The 20,000-nt window shown below is 55.5% G+C and overlaps 1 protein-coding gene across 1 annotated transcript in view; it reads left to right on the forward strand.

Annotated features, from left to right (window-relative positions):
• The window catches only part of LOC144952692 (uncharacterized), a 63,499-nt gene that overhangs the window by 12,707 nt on the left and 30,792 nt on the right, over positions 1–20,000 (forward strand). Inside the window, 5 exon segments of the mRNA XM_078883170.1 lie at positions 4,231–4,393; positions 8,535–8,793; positions 10,900–10,989; positions 15,005–15,142; positions 18,705–18,986. Of these exon segments, the coding sequence (XP_078739296.1) occupies positions 4,231–4,393; positions 8,535–8,793; positions 10,900–10,989; positions 15,005–15,142; positions 18,705–18,986 (932 nt within the window).

A 20,000-nucleotide genomic window follows, 5' to 3' on the forward strand; every position in this document is an offset into this window, starting at 1 on the left:
GACTGTATGACTGTGTGTGTGTCTGTATGACTGTGTGTGTGTCTCTCTGTATGACTGTGTGTGTGTATGACTGTGTGTGTGTGTGTGTGTTTGTATGACTGTATGTGTGTGTGTGTGTGTTTGTATGACTGTGTGTGTGTGTGTGTTTGTATGACTGTATGACTGTGTGTGTGTGTCTGTATGTGTGTGTGTGTGTGTTTGTATGACTGTATGACTGTGTGACTGTGTGGGTGTGTCTGTATGTGTGTGTGTGTGTCTGTATGACTGTGTGTGTGTGTGTGTGTTTGTATGACTGTATGACTGTGTGGGTGTGTCTGTATGTGTGTGTGTGTGTGTTTGTATGACTGTGTGTGTGTGTCTGTATGTGTGTGTGTGTGTGTTTGTATGACTGTATGACTGTGTGACTGTGTGTGTGTGTCTGTATGTGTGTGTGTGTGTTTGTATGACTGTGTGTGTGTGTGTGTTTGTATGACTGTGTGTGTGTGTGTGTTTGTATGACTGTGTGTGTGTGTGTGTCTGTATGACTGTGTGTGTGTGTGTGTTTGTATGACTGTATGACTGTGTGTGTGTGTCTGTATGACTGTGTGTGTGTGTGTGTGTTTGTATGACTGTATGTGTGTGTGTGTGTGTCTGTATGACTGTGTGTGTGTGTGTGTGTTTGTATGACTGTATGACTGTGTGGGTGTGTCTGTATGTGTGTGTGTGTGTGTGTCTCTCTGTATGCCTGTGTGTGTGTGTTTGTATGACTGTGTGTGTGTGTGTGTGTCTGTATGACTGTGTGTGTGTGTGTGTGTTTGTATGACTGTATGACTGTGTGTGTGTGTCTGTATGACTGTGTGTGTGTGTGTGTGTTTGTATGACTGTATGTGTGTGTGTCTGTATGACTGTGTGTGTGTGTGTGTGTTTGTATGACTGTATGTGTGTGTGTGTGTGTCTGTATGACTGTGTGTGTGTGTGTGTGTTTGTATGACTGTATGACTGTGTGTGTGTGTCTGTATGACTGTGTGTGTGTGTGTGTTTGTATGACTGTATGTGTGTGTGTGTGTGTCTGTATGACTGTGTGTGTGTGTGTGTTTGTATGACTGTATGTGTGTGTGTGTGTGTCTGTATGACTGTGTGTGTGTGTGTGTTTGTATGACTGTATGACTGTGTGGGTGTGTCTGTATGTGTGTGTGTGTGTGTGTTTGTATGACTGTGTGTGTGTGTGTGTGTTTGTATGACTGTGTGTGTGTGTGTGTTTGTATGACTGTATGACTGTGTGGGTGTGTCTGTATGTGTGTGTGTGTGTGTTTGTATGACTGTATGACTGTGTGACTGTGTGGGTGTGTCTGTATGTGTGTGTGTGTGTGTGTTTGTATGACTGTGTGTGTGTGTGTGTGTATGTAGGACTGTGTGTGTGTGTGTGTTTGTATGACTGTATGACTGTGTGGGTGTGTCTGTATGTGTGTGTGTGTGTGTGTTTGTATGACTGTGTGTGTGTGTGTGTGTTTGTATGACTGTGTGTGTGTGTGTGTTTGTATGACTGTATGACTGTGTGGGTGTGTCTGTATGTGTGTGTGTGTGTGTTTGTATGACTGTATGACTGTGTGTGTGTGTCTGTATGACTGTGTGTGTGTGTGTGTTTGTATGACTGTGTGTGTGTGTGTGTTTGTATGACTGTATGACTGTGTGTGTGTGTCTGTATATGTGTGTGTGTGTGTTTGTATGACTGTGTGACTGTGTGTGTGTGTCTGTATGACTGTGTGTGTGTGTGTGTGTATGACTGTGTGTGTGTATGACTGTGTGTGTGTCTCTCTGTATGACTGTGTGTGTGTGTCTGTATGTGTGTGTGTGTGTGTTTGTATGACTGTATGACTGTGTGTGTGTGTCTGTATGACTGTGTGTGTGTGTGTGTTTGTATGACTGTGTGTGTGTGTGTGTTTGTATGACTGTATGACTGTGTGTGTGTGTCTGTATATGTGTGTGTGTGTGTTTGTATGACTGTGTGACTGTGTGTGTGTGTCTGTATGACTGTGTGTGTGTGTGTGTGTATGACTGTGTGACTGTATGACTGTGTTTGTGTCTCTCTGTATGACTGTGTGTGTGTGTCTGTATGTGTGTGTGTGTGTGTTTGTATGACTGTATGACTGTGTGACTGTGTGTGTGTGTGTGTGTTTGTATGACTGTATGACTGTGTGTGTCTCTCTGTATGACTGTGTGTGTGTGTGTTTGTATGACTGTATGACTGTGTGGGTGTGTCTGTATGTGTGTGTGTGTGTCTCTCTGTATGACTGTATGACTGTGTGACTGTGTGTGTGTGTGTGTGTTTGTATGACTGTATGACTGTGTGACTGTGTGTGTGTGTGTGTGTTTGTATGACTGTATGACTGTGTGTGTCTCTCTGTATGACTGTGTGTGTGTGTGTTTGTATGACTGTATGACTGTGTGGGTGTGTCTGTATGTGTGTGTGTGTCTCTCTGTATGACTGTGTGTGTGTGTGTGTGTTTGTATGACTGTATGACTGTGTGTGTGTGTATGTAGGACTGTGTGTGTGTGTGTGTTTGTATGACTGTGTGACTGTGTGGGTGTGTCTGTATGTGTGTGTGTGTGTGTTTGTATGACTGTATGACTGTGTGACTGTGTGGGTGTGTCTGTATGTGTGTGTGTGTGTGTGTTTGTATGACTGTGTGTGTGTGTGTGTATGTATGACTGTGTGTGTGTGTGTGTTTGTATGACTGTATGACTGTGTGGGTGTGTCTGCATGTGTGTGTGTGTGTGTGTTTGTATGACTGTGTGTGTGTGTGTGTTTGTATGACTGTGTGTGTGTGTGTGTTTGTATGACTGTGTGGGTGTGTCTGTATGTGTGTGTGTGTCTCTCTGTATGACTGTGTGTGTGTGTCTGTGTGTCTGTGTGTGTCACTGTGTCTGTATAACTATGTATGACTGTGTGTGTGTCACTCTGTATGTATGTGTGTCTATGTGTATAACTATGTATGACTGTGTGTGTGTATGTCTGTGTGTATGACTGTGTGTGTGTGTCTGTGTGTGTGTGTGTGTGTGTCTGTGTGTGTGTGGCTGCGTGTGTGTGTCTGCGTGTGTGTGTCTGTGTGTATGTCACTGTGTATAACTATGTATGACTGTGTGTGTGTGTATGACTGTGTGTGTGTGTCTGTGTGTGTCTGCGTGTGTGTGTCTGCGTGTGTGTGTCTGTGTGTGTGTCTGTGTGTATGTCACTGTGTATAACTATGTATGACTGTGTGTGTGTGTATGACTGTGTGTGTGTGTCTGCGTGTGTGTGTCTGCGTGTGTGTGTATGACTGTGTGTGTGTGTCTGTGTGTATGTCACTGTGTATAACTATGTATGACTGTGTGTGTGTGTATGACTGTGTGTGTGTGTCTGTGTGTGTCTGCGTGTGTGTGTCTGCGTGTGTGTGTCTGTGTGTGTGTCTGTGTGTATGTCACTGTGTATAACTATGTATGACTGTGTGTGTGTGTATGACTGTGTGTGTGTGTCTGCGTGTGTGTGTCTGCGTGTGTGTGTCTGTGTGTGTGTGTCTGTGTGTATGTCACTGTGTATAACTATGTATGACTGTGTGTGTATGTGTCTGTGTGTGTGTGTGTCTGTGTGTGTGTGTGTCACTGTGTGTGTGTGTGTATGTGTGACTGTGTGTGTATGTGTCTGTGTGTGTGTCACTGTGTGTCACTGTGTGTGTGTCACTGTGTGTGTCACTGTGTGTGTGTGTGTGTGTCACTGTGTATGTGTGTGTGTCTCTCTGTGTGTGTGTGTCACTGTGTGTGTGTGTGTGTCACTGTGTGTGTGTCACTGTGTGTGTCACTGTGTGTGTGTCTGTGTGTGTGTGTGTGTGTCACTGTGTATGTGTGTGTGTCTCTCTGTGTGTGTGTGTCACTGTGTGTGTGTGTGTGTCACTGTGTGTGTGTCACTGTGTGCGTCACTGTGTATGTGTCTGTGTGTGTGTGTGTGTGTCACTGTGTATGTGTGTGTGTCTCTCTGTGTGTGTGTGTCGCTGTGTGTGTGTGTGTGTCACTGTGTGTGTGTCACTGTGTGTGTCACTGTGTATGTGTCTGTGTGTGTGTGTGTGTGTCACTGTGTGTGTCACTGTGTGTCTCTCTCTGTGTGTGTGACTGCGTGTGTTTGTGTGTGTATGTGTGTGTGTGTGTCACTGTGTGTGTGTGTCAGTGTGTGTCACTGTGTGTGTCACTGTGTGTGTGTGACTGCGTGTGTGTGTATAGGTGCGCGCGTGGCCATCAAGAAGATCCCGAGCGCATTCGACGTCACCACGACGGCCAAGCGCACGCTGCGCGAACTCAAGGTGCTGCTACACTTCCAGCATGACAACGTCATCGCCATCAGGGACCTCCTCCTGCCCGCAGACAGCCTCCACTTCAAGGATGTGTGAGTGTCACCACCACCACCATCACCACCATCACCACCACCATCACCACCATCACCACTACCATGACAACATCATCGCCATCAGGGACCTCCTCCTGCCCGCAGACAGCCTCCACTTCAAGGATGTGTGAGTGTCACCACCACCACCATCACCACCATCACCACCACCATCACCACCATCACCACTACCATGACAACATCATCGCCATCAGGGACCTCCTCCTGCCCGCAGACAGCCTCCACTTCAAGGATGTGTGAGTGCCACCACCACCATCACCACCATCACCACCATCACCACCATCACCACTACCACCACCACCATCACCACCATCACCACTACCATGACAACGTCATCGCCATCAGGGACCTCCTCCTGCCCGCAGACAGCCTTCACTTCAAGGATGTGTGAGTGTCATCACCATCACCACCATCACCACCATCACCACCACTACCACCACCACCATCACCACCACCATCACCACCATCACCACCACCATCACCACCATCACCACTACCATGACAACATCATCGCCATCAGGGACCTCCTCCTGCCCGCAGACAGCCTCCACTTCAAGGATGTGTGAGTGCCACCACCATCACCACCATCACCACCATCACCACCATCACCACCATCACCACCATCACCACTACCACCACCACCATCACCACCATCACCACTACCACCACCACCATCACCACCATCACCACCATCACCACCACCACCACCATCACCACCATCACCACCATCACCACTACCATGACAACATCATCGCCATCAGGGACCTCCTCCTGCCCGCAGACAGCCTCCACTTCAAGGATGTGTGAGTGCCACCACCATCACCACCATCACCACCATCACCACCATCACCACCATCACCACCATCACCACTACCACCACCACCATCACCACCATCACCACTACCACCACCACCATCACCACCATCACCACCATCACCACCATCACCACCACCACCACCACCATCACCACCATCACCACCACCACCACCATCACCACCACCACCACCATCACCACCACCATCACCACCATCACCACCATCACCATCACCACCACCACCATCACCACCATCACCACCACCATCACCACCATCACCACCATCACCACCACCACCACCACCATCACCACCATCACCACCATCACCACCATCACCATCACCACCATCACCACCATCACCACCATCACCACCATCACCATCACCACCATCACCACCATCACCACCATCACCACCATCACCACCATCACCACCATCATCATCATCACCACCACCAGCACCATCACCACCATCACCACCATCACCATCACCATCACCACCATCACCACCATCACCACCATCACCACCATCACCACCATCACCACCACCACCATCACCACCATCACCACCACCATCACCATCACCACCATCACCACCATCACCACCATCACCACCATCACCACCATCACCACCATCACCACCATCACCACCACCACCATCACCATCACCACCATCACCACCATCACCACCATCACCACCACCACCATCACCACCATCACCACCACCATCACCACCATCACCATCACCACCATCACCACCATCACCATCACCACCATCACCACCATCACCACCACCACCATCACCACCATCACCACCATCACCACCATCACCACCATCACCACCATCACCACCACCATCATCATCATCACCACCACCACCATCACCACCATCACCACCACCATCATCACCATCACCACCATCACCACCACCATCACCACCATCACCACCATCACCACCACCACCATCACCACCATCACCACCATCACCACCATCACCATCACCACCATCACCACCATCACCATCACCACCATCACCACCATCACCACCACCACCATCACCACCATCACCACCACCATCATCATCATCACCACCACCACCATCACCACCATCACCACCACCATCATCATCATCACCACCACCACCATCACCACCATCACCACCACCATCATCATCATCACCACCACCAACACAAGCACCACCAGCTCTCTCCCCGTGTCTCTCTCTCCCCGTGTCTCTCTCTCCCCGTGTCTCTCTCTCCCCGTGTCTCTCTCTCCCCGTGTCTCTCTCACCCCATGTCTCTCTCCCCGTGTCTCTCTCTCTTCCCGTGTCTCTCTCCCCGTGTCTCTCTCCCCGTGTCTCTCTCTCCCCGTGTCTCTCTCCCCGTGTCTCTCTCTCCCCGTGTCTCTCTCACCCCGTGTCTCTCACCCCGTGTCTTTCTCCCCGTGTCTCTCTCTCTTCCCGTGTCTCTCTCCCCGTGTCTCTCTCTCCCCGTGTCTCTCTCTCCCCGTGTCTCTCTCTCCCCGTGTCTCTCTCACCCCGTGTCTCTCTCACCCCGTGTCTCTCTCACCCCGTGTCTCTCTCTCCCCGTGTCTCTCTCCCCGTGTCTCTCTCTCCCCGTGTCTCTCACCCCGTGTCTCTCTCACCCCGTGTCTCTCTCTCCCCGTGTCTCTCTCCCCGTGTCTCTCTCTCCCCGTGTCTCTCTCACCCCGTGTCTCTCTCACCCCGTGTCTCTCTCCCCGTGTCTCTCTCACCCCGTGTCTCTCTCTCCCCGTGTCTCTCTCCCCGTGTCTCTCTCTCCCCGTGTCTCTCTCACCCCGTGTCTCTCTCACCCCGTGTCTCTCTCCCCGTGTCTCTCTCACCCCGTGTCTCTCTCACCCCGTGTCTCTCTCCCCGTGTCTCTCTCTCCCCGTGTCTCTCTCTCCCCGTGTCTCTCTCTCCCCGTGTCTCTCACCCCGTGTCTCTATCACCCCGTGTCTCTCTCCCCGTGTCTCTCTCCCCCCGTGTCTCTCTCCCCGTGTCTCTCTCCCCCCGTGTCTCTCTCCCCGTGTCTCTCTCCCCCCGTGTCTCTCTCCCCGTGTCTCTCTCCCCGTGTCTCTCTCCCCGTGTCTCTCTCACCCCGTGTCTCTCTCCCCGTGTCTCTCTCCCCGTGTCTCTCTCACCCCGTGTCTCTCTCTCCCCGTGTCTCTCTCACCCCGTGTCTCTCTCACCCCGTGTCTCTCTCCCCGTGTCTCTCTCCCCGTGTCTCTCTCTCCCTGTGTCTCTCTCTCCCCGTGTCTCTCTCCCCGTGTCTCTCTCTCCCCGTGTCTCTCTCCCCGTGTCTCTCTCCCCGTGTCTCTCTCCCCGTGTCTCTCTCCCCGTGTCTCTCTCCCCGTGTCTCTCTCCCCGTGTCTCTCTCTCCCCGTGTCTCTCTCTCCCCGTGTCTCTCTCTCCCCGTGTCTCTCTCACCCCGTGTCTCTCTCACCCCGTGTCTCTCTCTCCCCGTGTCTCTCTCTCCCCGTGTCTCTCTCTCCCCGTGTCTCTCTCCCCCCGTGTCTCTCTCCCCGTGTCTCTCTCTCCCCGTGTCTCTCTCTCCCCGTGTCTCTCTCTCCCCGTGTCTCTCTCTCCCCGTGTCTCTCTCTCCCCGTGTCTCTCTCTCCCCGTGTCTCTCTCTCCCCGTGTCTCTCTCTCCCCGTGTCTCTCTCTCCCCGTGTCTCTCTCTCCCCGTGTCTCTCTCTCCCCGTGTCTCTCTCTCCCCGTGTCTCTCTCTCCCCGTGTCTCTCTCTCCCCGTGTCTCCCCGTGTCTCCACCTAACCCCACGTGTCTCTCCCCGTGTCCCCCCGTGTCTCCCCGTGTCTCCCCGTGTCTCCCCGTGTCTCCCCGTGTCTCCCCGCGTCTCCCCGCGTCTCCCCGTGTCTCCCCGTGTCTCCACCTAACCCCACGTGTCTCCACCTAACCCCACGTGTCTCTCCCCGCGTGTCTCCGTTAGCTACGTGGTGCTGGATCTCATGGAGAGCGACCTTCACCAGATCATCCACCTAACTCCCCGTGTCTCCCCGTGTCCCCCCGTGTCCCCCCGTGTCTCCCCGTGTCCCCCCGTCTCTCCCCGTGTCTCCCCGTGTCTCCCTGTGTCCCCCCGTGTCTCCCCGTGTCTCCCCGTGTCTCCCCGTGTCTCCCCGCGTCTCCCCGTGTCTCCCCGTGTCTCCCCGTGTCTCCCCGTGTCTTCCCGTGTCTCCCCGTGTCTCCCCGTGTCTCCCCGTGTCCCCCCGTGTCTCCACCTAACCCCACGTGTCTCCACCTAACCCCACGTGTCTCTCCCCGCGTGTCTCCGTTAGCTACGTGGTGCTGGATCTCATGGAGAGCGACCTTCACCAGATCATTCACTCGTCGCAGCCGCTGAGCCCGGAGCACGTGCGATACTTCCTGTACCAGCTGCTGCGAGGCCTCAAGTTCGTGCACTCGGCACGGGTCCTGCACAGAGACCTGAAGCCTTCGAACCTGCTGGTGAACGAGACGTGCGAGCTGAAGATCGGAGACTTTGGCATGGCGCGGGGGATGGCTTCTCCCTCGCCGGGAGGGCATCACGATCACACGGTGGGTGGGTGGGTGGGGGGGTGGGGGGGTGGGTGGGTGGGTGGGTGGGGGGGTGGGGGGGTGGGTGAGTGGGTGGGTGGGTGGGTGGGTGGGTGAGTGGGTGGGTGGGTGAGTGGATGGATGGGTGAGTGGTTGGGTGGGTGAGTGGTTGTATAGATGGGTGGGTGGGTGAGTGGGTGGGTGAGTGGGTGGGTGGGTGAGTGGGGGGGTGGGTGGGTGGGTGAGTGAGTGGGTGAGTGGGTGGGTGGGTGAGTGGGTGGGTGAGTGGGTGGGTGGGTGAGTGGGTGGGTGGGTGGGTGGGTGGGTGAGTGGATGGATGGGTGAGTGGGTGGGTGGGTGAGTGGTTGTATAGATGGGTGGGTGGGTGAGTGGGTGGGTGAGTGAGTGAGTGGATGGATGGGTGAGTGGGTGGGTGGGTGAGTGGTTGGGCGAGTGGGTTGGTGGGTGAGTGGGTGAGTGGTGAGTGGGTGGGTGAGTGAGTGAGTGGATGGGTGAGTGGGTGGGTGGGTGAGTGGTTGGGCGAGTGGGTTGGTGGGTGAGTGGGTGAGTGGTGAGTGGGTGGGTGGGTGAGTGGGTAGGTGGGTGAGTGAGTGGGTGAGTGGATGGGTTGGTGAGTGGGTGGGTGGGTGAGTGGTTGTATAGATGGGTGGGTGGGTGAGTGGGTGGGTGAGTGAGTGAGTGGATGGATGGGTGAGTGGGTGGGTGGGTGAGTGGTTGTATAGATGGGTGGGTGGGTGAGTGGGTGGGTGAGTGAGTGAGTGGATGGATGGGTGAGTGGGTGGGTGGGTGAGTGGTTGGGCGAGTGGGTTGGTGGGTGAGTGGGTGAGTGGTGAGTGGGTGGGTGGGTGGGTGAGTGGGTAGGTGGGTGGGTGGGTGGGTGAGTGGGTGGGTGGGTGGGTGGGTGAGTGGGTGGGTGGGTGGGTGGGTGATTGAGTGAGTGAGTGAGTGGGTGTGTGTGGTGAGTGGGTGGGTGAGTGGGTAGGTGGGTGAGTGAGTGGGTGAGTGGGTGGGTGGGTGAGTGGGTGGGTGAGTGGGTGGGTGGGTGATTGAGTGAGTGAGTGAGTGGGTGTGTGAGTGAGTAGGTGAGTGGTGAGTGGGTGAGTGGTGAGTGGGTGGGTGGGTGGGTGGGTGAGTGAGTGAGTGGGTGGGTGAGTGGGTGGGTGAGTGAGTGGGTGAGTGGGTGGGTGAGTGGGTGGGTGAGTGAGTGGGTGAGTGGGTGGGTGAGTGGGTGGGTGGGTGAGTGGGTGGGTGGGTGAGTGGGTGGGTGGGTTGGGTGGGTGGGTGGGTGGGTGAGTGGGTGGGTGGGTTGATTGGTGGGTGAGTGGGTTGGTGGGTGACTGAGTGGTGAGTGAGTGAGTGAGTGGGTGAGTGTGTGGGTGGGTGGGTGGATGATTGAGTGGGTCGATGGGATGAGTAGGTGAGTTGGTTGATGGATGGTTGTTGGGGTGAGTGGGTGGGTGAGTGGATTGATAGGTAGATGATTTAGTGGGTGGGTGAATGGGTGGGTGGGTGAGTGAGTGTATGCATGGATGGGTGATTTGGTGAGTGATTGAGTGGGTGGGTGGGTGAGTGGGTGGGTGATTGAGTGAGTGAGTGAGCGAGTGAGTGGGCGAGTGGGTGAGTGAGTGGGTGAGTGAGTGGGTGGGTGAGTGGGTGGGTGGGTGAGTGGGTGGGTGGGTGAGTGAGTGTATGCATGGATGGGTGATTTGGTGATTGATTGAGTGGGTGGGTGAGTGGGTGGGTGAGTGGGTGGGTGATTGAGTGATTGAGTGAGTGAGTGAGCGAGTGAGTGGGCGAGTGGGTGGTTGAGTGGGTGAGTGATTGTGTGATTGATTGAGTGGGTGGGTGAGTGGGTGGGTGAGTGGGTGGGTGATTGAGTGAGTGGGCGAGTGGGTGGTTGAGTGGGTGAGTGATTGTGTGAGTGATTGTGTGATTGATTGAGTGGGTGGGTGAGTGGGTGAGTGAGTGGGTGGGTGATTGAGTGAGCGAGTGAGTGGGCGAGTGGGTGGTTGAGTGAGTGGGTGAGTGATTGTGTGATTGATTGAGTGGGTGGGTGAGTGGGTGGGTGGGTGAGTGGCTCCCTCACCACCGTGTCTCTATTCACAGGATTCTGAGAACTGCCTCATGACGGAGTACGTCGCAACCAGATGGTACAGGGCACCCGAGCTCATGTTGGCCTTGCACCACTACACCCAGGTGCTGCATTACTCACCACACACTCACCACTCACTCACCACTCACTCACCACTCACTCACCACTCACTCACCACTCACTCACTCACCACTCACTCACCACTCACTCACCACTCACTCACCACTCACTCACCACACACTCACCACACACTCACCACACACTCACCACACACTCACTCACTCACCACACACTCACCACACACTCACCACACACTCACCACACACTCACCACACACACACTCACTCACCACACACTCACTCACTCACTCACCACACACTCACTCACTCACTCACCACACACTCACCACTCACTCACCACTCACTCACCACACACTCACTCACTCACTCACCACACACTCACCACACACTCACCACTCACTCACCACTCACTCACCACACACTCACTCACTCACTCACCACACACTCACCACTCACTCACCACACACTCACCACTCACTCACCACACACTCACCACTCACTCACCACTCACTCACCACACACTCACCACACACTCACCACTCACTCACCACACACTCACCACACACTCACCACACACTCACTCACCACACACTCACCACACACTCACCACTCACTCACCACACACTCACTCACCACACACTCACCACACACACACACTCACTCACCACTCACTCACCACACACTCACCACACACTCACCACACACACACTCACCACACTCACCACACACTCACCACTCACTCACCACTCACTCACTCACCACACACTCACCACACACTCACCACACTCACCACACACTCACCACACACTCACCACACACTCACTCACTCACCCACACACTCACTCACCACACTCACCCACTCACTCACCACACACTCACCACTCACTCACCACACACTCACTCACCACACACTCACCACTCACTCACCCACTCACCCACCACTCACTCACCACTCACTCACCACTCACTCACTCACCACACACTCACCACACACTCACCACACTCACCACACACTCACCACACACTCACCACACACTCACTCACTCACCACACACTCACCACTCACTCACCACACACTCACCACACACTCACTCACCACACACTCACCACTCACTCACCCACTCACCCACCACACTCACCCACTCACCCACCCACACACTCACCCACTCACCCACCCACTCACTCACCCACTCACTCACTCACTCACCACACACTCACTCACCACTCACTCACACTCAATCACTCACCACTCACTCACCACACACTCACCACACACTCACCACCTACTCACCACACACTCACCACACACTCACCACACACTCACCACACACTCACCACACACTCACCACTCACTCACCACACACTCACCACACACTCACCACACACTCACTCACCACACACTCACCACTCACTCACCACAGAGACCCACAGACTCACCACACACTCACCACACACTCACCACACACTCACCACACACTCACTCACCACACACTCACCACACACTCACCACAGAGACCCACAGACTCACCACACACTCACCACAGACTCACCACACACTCACCACACACTCACCACACAGAGACCCACAGAGACCCACAGACTCACCATACAGAGACCCACAGACTCACCACACAGAGACCCACAGACTCACCACACAGAGACCCACAGACTCACCACACAGAGACCCACAGACTCACCACACAGAGACCCACAGACTCACCACACAGAGACCCACAGACTCACCACACAGAGACCCATATACTCACCACACAGAGACCTACACACTCACCACACAGAGACCCACAGACTCACCACACAGAGACCCACAGACTCACCACACAGAGATCCACAGACTCACACAGAGACCCACAGACTCACCACACAGAGACCCACAGACTTACCACACACTGACTCACACAGAGACCCACAGACTCATCACACAGAGACCCACAGACTCATCACACAGAGACCCACAGACTCACCACACAGAGACCCACAGACTCACCACACAGAGACCCACAGACTCACCACACAGAGACCCACAGACTCACACAGAGACCCACAGACTCACCACACAGAGACCCACAGACTCACCACACAGAGACCCACAGACTCACCACACAGAGATCCACAGACTCACACAGAGACCCACAGACTCACCACACAGAGACCCACAGACTCACCACACAGAGACCCACAGAGACCCACAGACTCACCACACAGAGACCCACAGACGCATAGATTTGTGTGTATCTACACCCGCACCTCCTATCAGTACTACACACTACACTACACTATACACTACACTATACACTACTACACTACACACTACACTACACACTACACTATACACTACACTATACATTACACTACACACTACACTATACACTACACTATACACTACTACACTACACACTACTACACTACACTATACACTACAATATACACTACTACACTACACTATACACTACACTACACACTACACTATACACTACAATATACACTACACACTACACTATACACTACACTATACACTATACACTACAATATACACTACTACACTACACTATACACTACACTACACACTACACTATACACTACAATATACACTATACACTACACTACACACTACACTACACACTACACTACACACTACACTATACACTACACTATACACTATACACTACACTATACACTACACTATACACTACACACTACACTATACACTACACTATACACTACACACTACATTATACACTACACTACACACTACACACTACACTATACACTACACTATACACTACACACTACACTATACACTACACTATACACTACACTATACACTACACACTACACTACACACTACACTATACACTACACTATACACTATACACTACACTATACACTATACACTACACTACACACTACACACTACACTATACACTACACTATACACTACACACTACACTATACACTACACTATACACTATACACTACACTATACACTACACTATACACTACACTATACACTATACACTACACTATACACTACACTATACACTACACTATACACTATACACTACACTATACACTACACTATACACTATACACTACACTATACACTACACTACACTATACACTATACACTACACTATACACTACACTATACACTACACTATACTACACTATACACTATACACTACACTATACACTACACTACACACTATACACTACACTATACACTACTACACTACACACTACACTACACACTACACTATACACTACACTATACACTACACTATACACTACACTATACACTATACACTACACTATACACTACACTATACACTACAATATACACTATACACTACACTATACACTACAATATACACTATACACTACACTATACACTACACTATACACTATACACTACACTATACACTACACTATACACTACACTATACACTACACTATACACTATACACTACACTATACACTACACTACACTATACACTACACTATACACTACACTACACACTATACACTACACTATACACTACTACACTACACACTACACTACACACTACACTATACACTACACTATACACTATACACTACACTACACACTATACACTACACTATACACTACTACACTACACACTACACTACACACTACACTACACACTACACTACACACTACACTATACACTACACTACACACTACACTATACACTACACTATACACTACACTATACACTACACTACTACACTACACTATACACTACACTATACACTACACTATACACTACACTACACACTACACTATACACTACACTACACACTACACTATACACTACACTACACACTACACTATACACTACACTATACACTACACTATACACTACACTACTACACTACACTACTACACTACACTATACACTACACTATACACTACACTATACACTACACTACTACACTACACTATACACTACACTACACTATACACTACACTACTACACTACACTATACTCTACCGCAGGCTGTGGACATGTGGTCCGTGGGCTGCATCTTCGCCGAGATGCTCTCACGGCGGCAACTTTTCCCCGGCCGCAACTACCTCCACCAGCTGCAGCTCATCCTCGCTGTGCTGGGAACACCGCCAGCGGAGCTCACCCAGGTGGGTGAGTGGGTGGGTGAGTGGGTGGGTGAGTGGGTGGGTGAGTGGGTGAGTGGGTGGGTGAGTGGGTGAGTGGGTGAGTGGGTGGGTGAGTGGGTGAGTGGCTGTGCTGGGAACACCGCCAGCGGAGCTCACCCAGGTGGGTGAGTGGGTGGGTGAGTGGGTGGGTGAGTGGGTGAGTGGGTGAGTGGGTGGGTGGGTGGGTGAGAGAGTGGGTGAGTGGGTGGGTGGGTTGGTGAGTGGGTGAGTGAGTGGGTGGGTGAGTGGGTGAGTGGGTGGGTGGGTGGGTGAGTGGGTGGGTGAGTGGGTGAGTGGGTGGGTGGGTGAGTGAGTGTGTGAGTGGGTGGGTGAGTGGGTGGGTGGGTGGGTGAGTGAGTGAGAGGGTGGGTGAGTGGGTGAGTGGGTGGGTAGGTGGGTGGGTGAGTGAGTGGGTGGGTGAGTGGGTGGGTGAGTGGGTGGGTGAGTGGGTGGGTGAGTGGGTGAGTGGGTGGGTGAGTGGGTGGGTGAGTGGGTGAGTGGGTGGGTGGGTGGGTGAGTGGGTGAGTGAGTGGGTGAGTGAGTGGGTGAGTGGGTGGGTGGGTGAGTGAGTGAGAGGGTGGGTGAGTGGGTGAGTGGGAGGGTAGGTGGGTGGGTGAGTGAGTGGGTGGGTGAGTGGGTGGGTGAGTGGGTGGGTGAGTGGGTGGGTGAGTGGGTGAGTGGGTGAGTGGGTGGGTGGGTGGGTGAGAGAGTGGGTGAGTGGGTGGGTGGGTGAGTGGGTGAGTGAGTGGGTGGGTGAGTGGGTGAGTGGGTGGGTGGGTGGGTGAGTGGGTGGGTGAGTGGGTGAGTGGGTGAGTGGGTGGGTGGGTGGGTGAGTGAGTGGGTGAGTGGGTGGGTGAGTGGGTGGGTGGGTGGGTGAGTGAGTGAGAGGGTGGGTGAGTGGGTGAGTGGGTGGGTGGGTGGGTGAGTGAGTGAGAGGGTGGGTGAGTGGGTGAGTGGGTGGGTAGGTGGGTGGGTGAGTGAGTGGGTGGGTGGGTGAGTGGGTGGGTGAGTGGGTGGGTGAGTGGGTGAGTGGGTGGGTGAGTGGGTGAGTGGGTGGGTGGGTGGGTGAGTGGGTGAGTGAGTGGGTGAGTGAGTGGGTGAGTGGGTGGGTGGGTGAGTGAGTGAGAGGGTGGGTGAGTGGGTGAGTGGGTGGGTAGGTGGGTGGGTGAGTGAGTGGGTGGGTGAGTGGGTGGGTGAGTGGGTGAGTGGGTGAGTGGGTGGGTGGGTGGGTGAGAGAGTGGGTGAGTGGGTGGGTGGGTGGGTGAGTGGGTGAGTGAGTGGGTGGGTGAGTGGGTGAGTGGGTGGGTGAGTGGGTGGGTGAGTGGGTGGGTGAGTGGGTGAGTGGGTGGGTGGGTGGGTGGGTGGGTGAGTGAGTGGGTGAGTGGGTGGGTGAGTGGGTGGGTGGGTGGGTGAGTGAGTGAGAGGGTGGGTGAGTTGGTGAGTGGGTGGGTAGGTGGGTGGGTGAGTGAGTGGGTGGGTGAGTGAGTGGGTGGGTGAGTGGGTGGGTGAGTGGGTGAGTGGGTGGGTGGGTGAGTGGGTGGGTGAGTGGGTGAGTGGGTGGGTGAGAGGGTGAGTGAGTGGGTGAGTGAGTGGGTGAGTGGGTGGGTGGGTGAGTGAGTGAGAGGGTGGGTGAGTGGGTGAGTGGGTGGGTGGGTGGGTGAGTGGGTGGGTGAGTGGGTGAGTGAGTGAGTGGGTGGGTGGGTGAGTGGGTGAGTGAGTGGGTGGGTGAGTGGGTGAGTGGGTGGGTGGGTGGGTGAGTGGGTGGGTGAGTGGGTGGGTGGGTGGGTGGGTGAGTGGGTGAGTGGGTGGGTGAGTGGGTGGGTGAGTGGGTGGGGTGGGTGGGTGGGTGGGTGGGTGGGTGAGTGGGTGGGTGGGTGAGTGGGTGAGTGGGTGAGTGGGTGAGTGGGTGGGTGGGTGAGGGGCTGTGCTGTGAACACCCCCAGCGGAGCTCACCCAGGTGGGTGAGTGGGTGAGTGAGTGGGTGGGTGAGTGGGTGGGTGAGTGGGTGAGTGGGTGAGTGGGTGGGTGGGTGAGTGAGTGGGTGGGTGGGTGAGTGAGTGGGTGAGTGGGTGAGTGGGTAAGTGGGTGGGTGAGTGAGTGGGTGAGTGGGTGGGTGAGTGAGTGGGTGGGTGAGTGAGTGGGTGGGTGGGTGGGTGAGTGGGTGAGTGGGTGGGTGAGTGGGTGAGTGGGTGAGTGGGTGAGTGGGTGGGTGAGTTGGTGGGTGAGTGGGTGGGTGGGTGGGTGAGTGGGTGGGTGAGTGGGTGAGTGGGTGGGTGAGTGAGAGGGTGGGTGAGTGGGTGAGTGGGTGGGTGAGTGAGTGAGTGGGTGGGTGGGTGGGTGGGTGAGTGGGTGGGTTAGTGGGTGGGTGAGTGGGTGAGTGGGTGGGTTGGTGGGTGAGTGGGTGAGTGGGTGAGTGGGTGAGTGGGTGGGTGAGTGAGTGGGTGAGTGGGTGAGTGAGTGGGTGGGTGGGTGAGTGGGTGAGTGGGTGAGTGAGTGGGTGAGTGAGTGGGTGGGTTAGTGGGTGGGTGAGTGGGTGAGTGGGTGGGTGGGTGAGTGGGTGAGTGGGTGGGTGAGTGGGTGAGTGGGTGAGTGAGTGGGTGAGTGGGTGAGTGGGTGAGCGGGTGGGCGGGTGGGCGGGTGAGCGGCTGAGAGGGTGAGTGGGTGAGTGGGTGGGTGAGTGGGTGAGTGGGTGGGTGAGTGGGTGAGTGGGTGGGTGGGCGGGTGGGTGGGTGGGTGGGTGAGTGGGTGGGTGGGTGGGTGGGTGAGTGGTTGGGTGAGTGGGTGAGTGGGTGAGTGAGTGGGTGAGTGGGTGGGTGAGTGGGTGAGTGGGTGGGTGGGCGAGTGGGTGGGCGGGTGAGTGGGTGGGTGAGTGGGTGGGTGGGTGGGTGGGTGGGTGGGTGGGTGGGTGAGTGAGTGAGTGGGTGGGTGGGTGGGTGGGTGGGTGAGTGGGTGAGTGGTTGGGTGGATGGGTGAGTAGGTGAGTGAGTGGGTGGGTGAGTGAGTGGGTGGGTGAGTGGGTGAGTGGGTGGGTGAGTGGGTGAGTGGGTGAGTGGGTGGGTGAGTGGGTGAGTGGGTGAGTGAGTGTGTGGGTGAGTGGGTGAGAGGGTGGGTGAGTGGGTGAGTGGGTGAGTGGGTGAGTGGGTGGGTGAGTGAGTGAGAGGGTGGGTGAGTGAGTGGGTGAGTGAGTGGGTGAGTGGGTGGGTGAGTGGGTGAGTGGGTGAGTGGGTGAGTGGGTGAGTGAGTGGGTGGGTGAGTGAGTGGGTGGGTGAGTGGGTGAGTGGGTGGGTGAGTGGGTGAGTGGGTGAGTGGGTGGGTGAATGGGTGGGTGGGTGGGTGGGCGGGTGAGTGGGTGGGTGGGTGAGTGGTTGGGTGGGTGAGTGGTTGGGTGGGTGGGTGAGTGAGTGGGTGGGTGACCGAGTGAGTGAGTGGGTGGGTGACCGAGTGACCGAGTGAGTGAGTAAGTAAGTAAGTAGATAACCAAGTGAGTAGCTGCTTGCATGCCATCATTACATCCCTCACCTCCCTCCCCCTACCCACCGCACAGGCCATCGGCGCTGAGCGAGTGCGTGCCTATGTACTCAGTCTGCCCCCCCGCTCGCCGACCCCGCTGGCCCCCCTATTCCCCGGAGCCGGGGGGGCTCCGTGTGACCCCCACGCCGTCGATCTGCTGGCGAAACTGCTCCGTCTGGCGCCCAGAGAGCGTCCGAGCGCGTCGGAGGCGTTGCGACACCCGTACCTGGCGCAGTACCACGACGCGAGCGACGAGCCCGACTGCGTTCCAGCGTTCGACTTCAGCTTTGACAGGCCCACGCTCAGTAGGCACCAGGTGAGTGGGTGGGTGGGTGGGTGAGTGAGTGAGTGAGTGACCGAGTGAGTGAGTGAGTAGGTGGGTGGGTGACCGAGTGAGTGGGTGGGTGAGTGGGTGGGTGGGTGGGTGGGTGGGTGGGTGAGTGGGTGGGTGGGTGAGTGGGTGGGTGGGTGGGTGAGTGGGTGGGTGGGTGAGTGGGTGGGTGGGTGGGTGAGTGGGTGAGTGGGTGGGTGGGTGAGTGAGTGGGTGAGTGGGTGAGTGAGTGAGTGGGTGGGTGGGTGGGTGGGTGGGTGAGTGGGTGGGTGGGTGAGTGGGTGGGTGGGTGGGTGGGTGGGTGGGTGAGTGAGTGGGTGAGTGGGTGGGTGGGTGAGTGGGTGGGTGAGTGGGTGAGTGGGTGGGTGGGTGGGTGAGTGGGTGAGTGGGTGGGTGGGTGGGTGGGTGAGTGGGTGGGTGGGTGAGTGGGTGGGTGGGTGGGTGGGTGAGTGAGTGGGTGGGTGAGTGGGTGGGTGGGTGGGTGGGTGGGTGAGTGGGTGAGTGGGTGGGTGGGTGGGTGGGTGAGTGGGTGGGTGAGTGGGTGGGTGGGTGGGTGGGTGGGTGAGTGGGTGAGTGGGTGGGTGGGTGAGTGGGTGGGTGGGTGAGTGGGTGGGTGGGTGGGTGGGTGAGTGAGTGGGTGGGTGGGTGGGTGGGTGAGTGGGTGGGTGAGTGGGTGGGTGGGTGGGTGGGTGGGTGGGTGAGTGGGTGGGTGGGTGGGTGGGTGGGTGGGTGAGTGGGTGGGTGGGTGAGTGGGTGGGTGGGTGGGTGAGTGGGTGGGTGATTGGGTGGGTGGGTGAGTGAGTGAGTGGGTGGGTGGGTGGGTGGGTGGGTGGGTGGGTGGGTGAGTGGGTGGGTGGGTGGGTGAGTGAGTGGGTGAGTGGGTGGGTGGGTGGGTGAGTGGGTGGGTGAGTGGGTGGGTGGGTGGGTGAGTGGGTGGGTGGGTGGGTGAGTGGGTGGGTGAGTGGGTGGGTGGGTGAGTGGGTGGGTGGGTGAGTGGGT

The sequence above is a fragment of the Lampetra fluviatilis genome, chromosome 69 (genome assembly GCF_964198595.1).
Source record: "Lampetra fluviatilis chromosome 69, kcLamFluv1.1, whole genome shotgun sequence".
NCBI lineage: Eukaryota > Metazoa > Chordata > Hyperoartia > Petromyzontiformes > Petromyzontidae > Lampetra > Lampetra fluviatilis.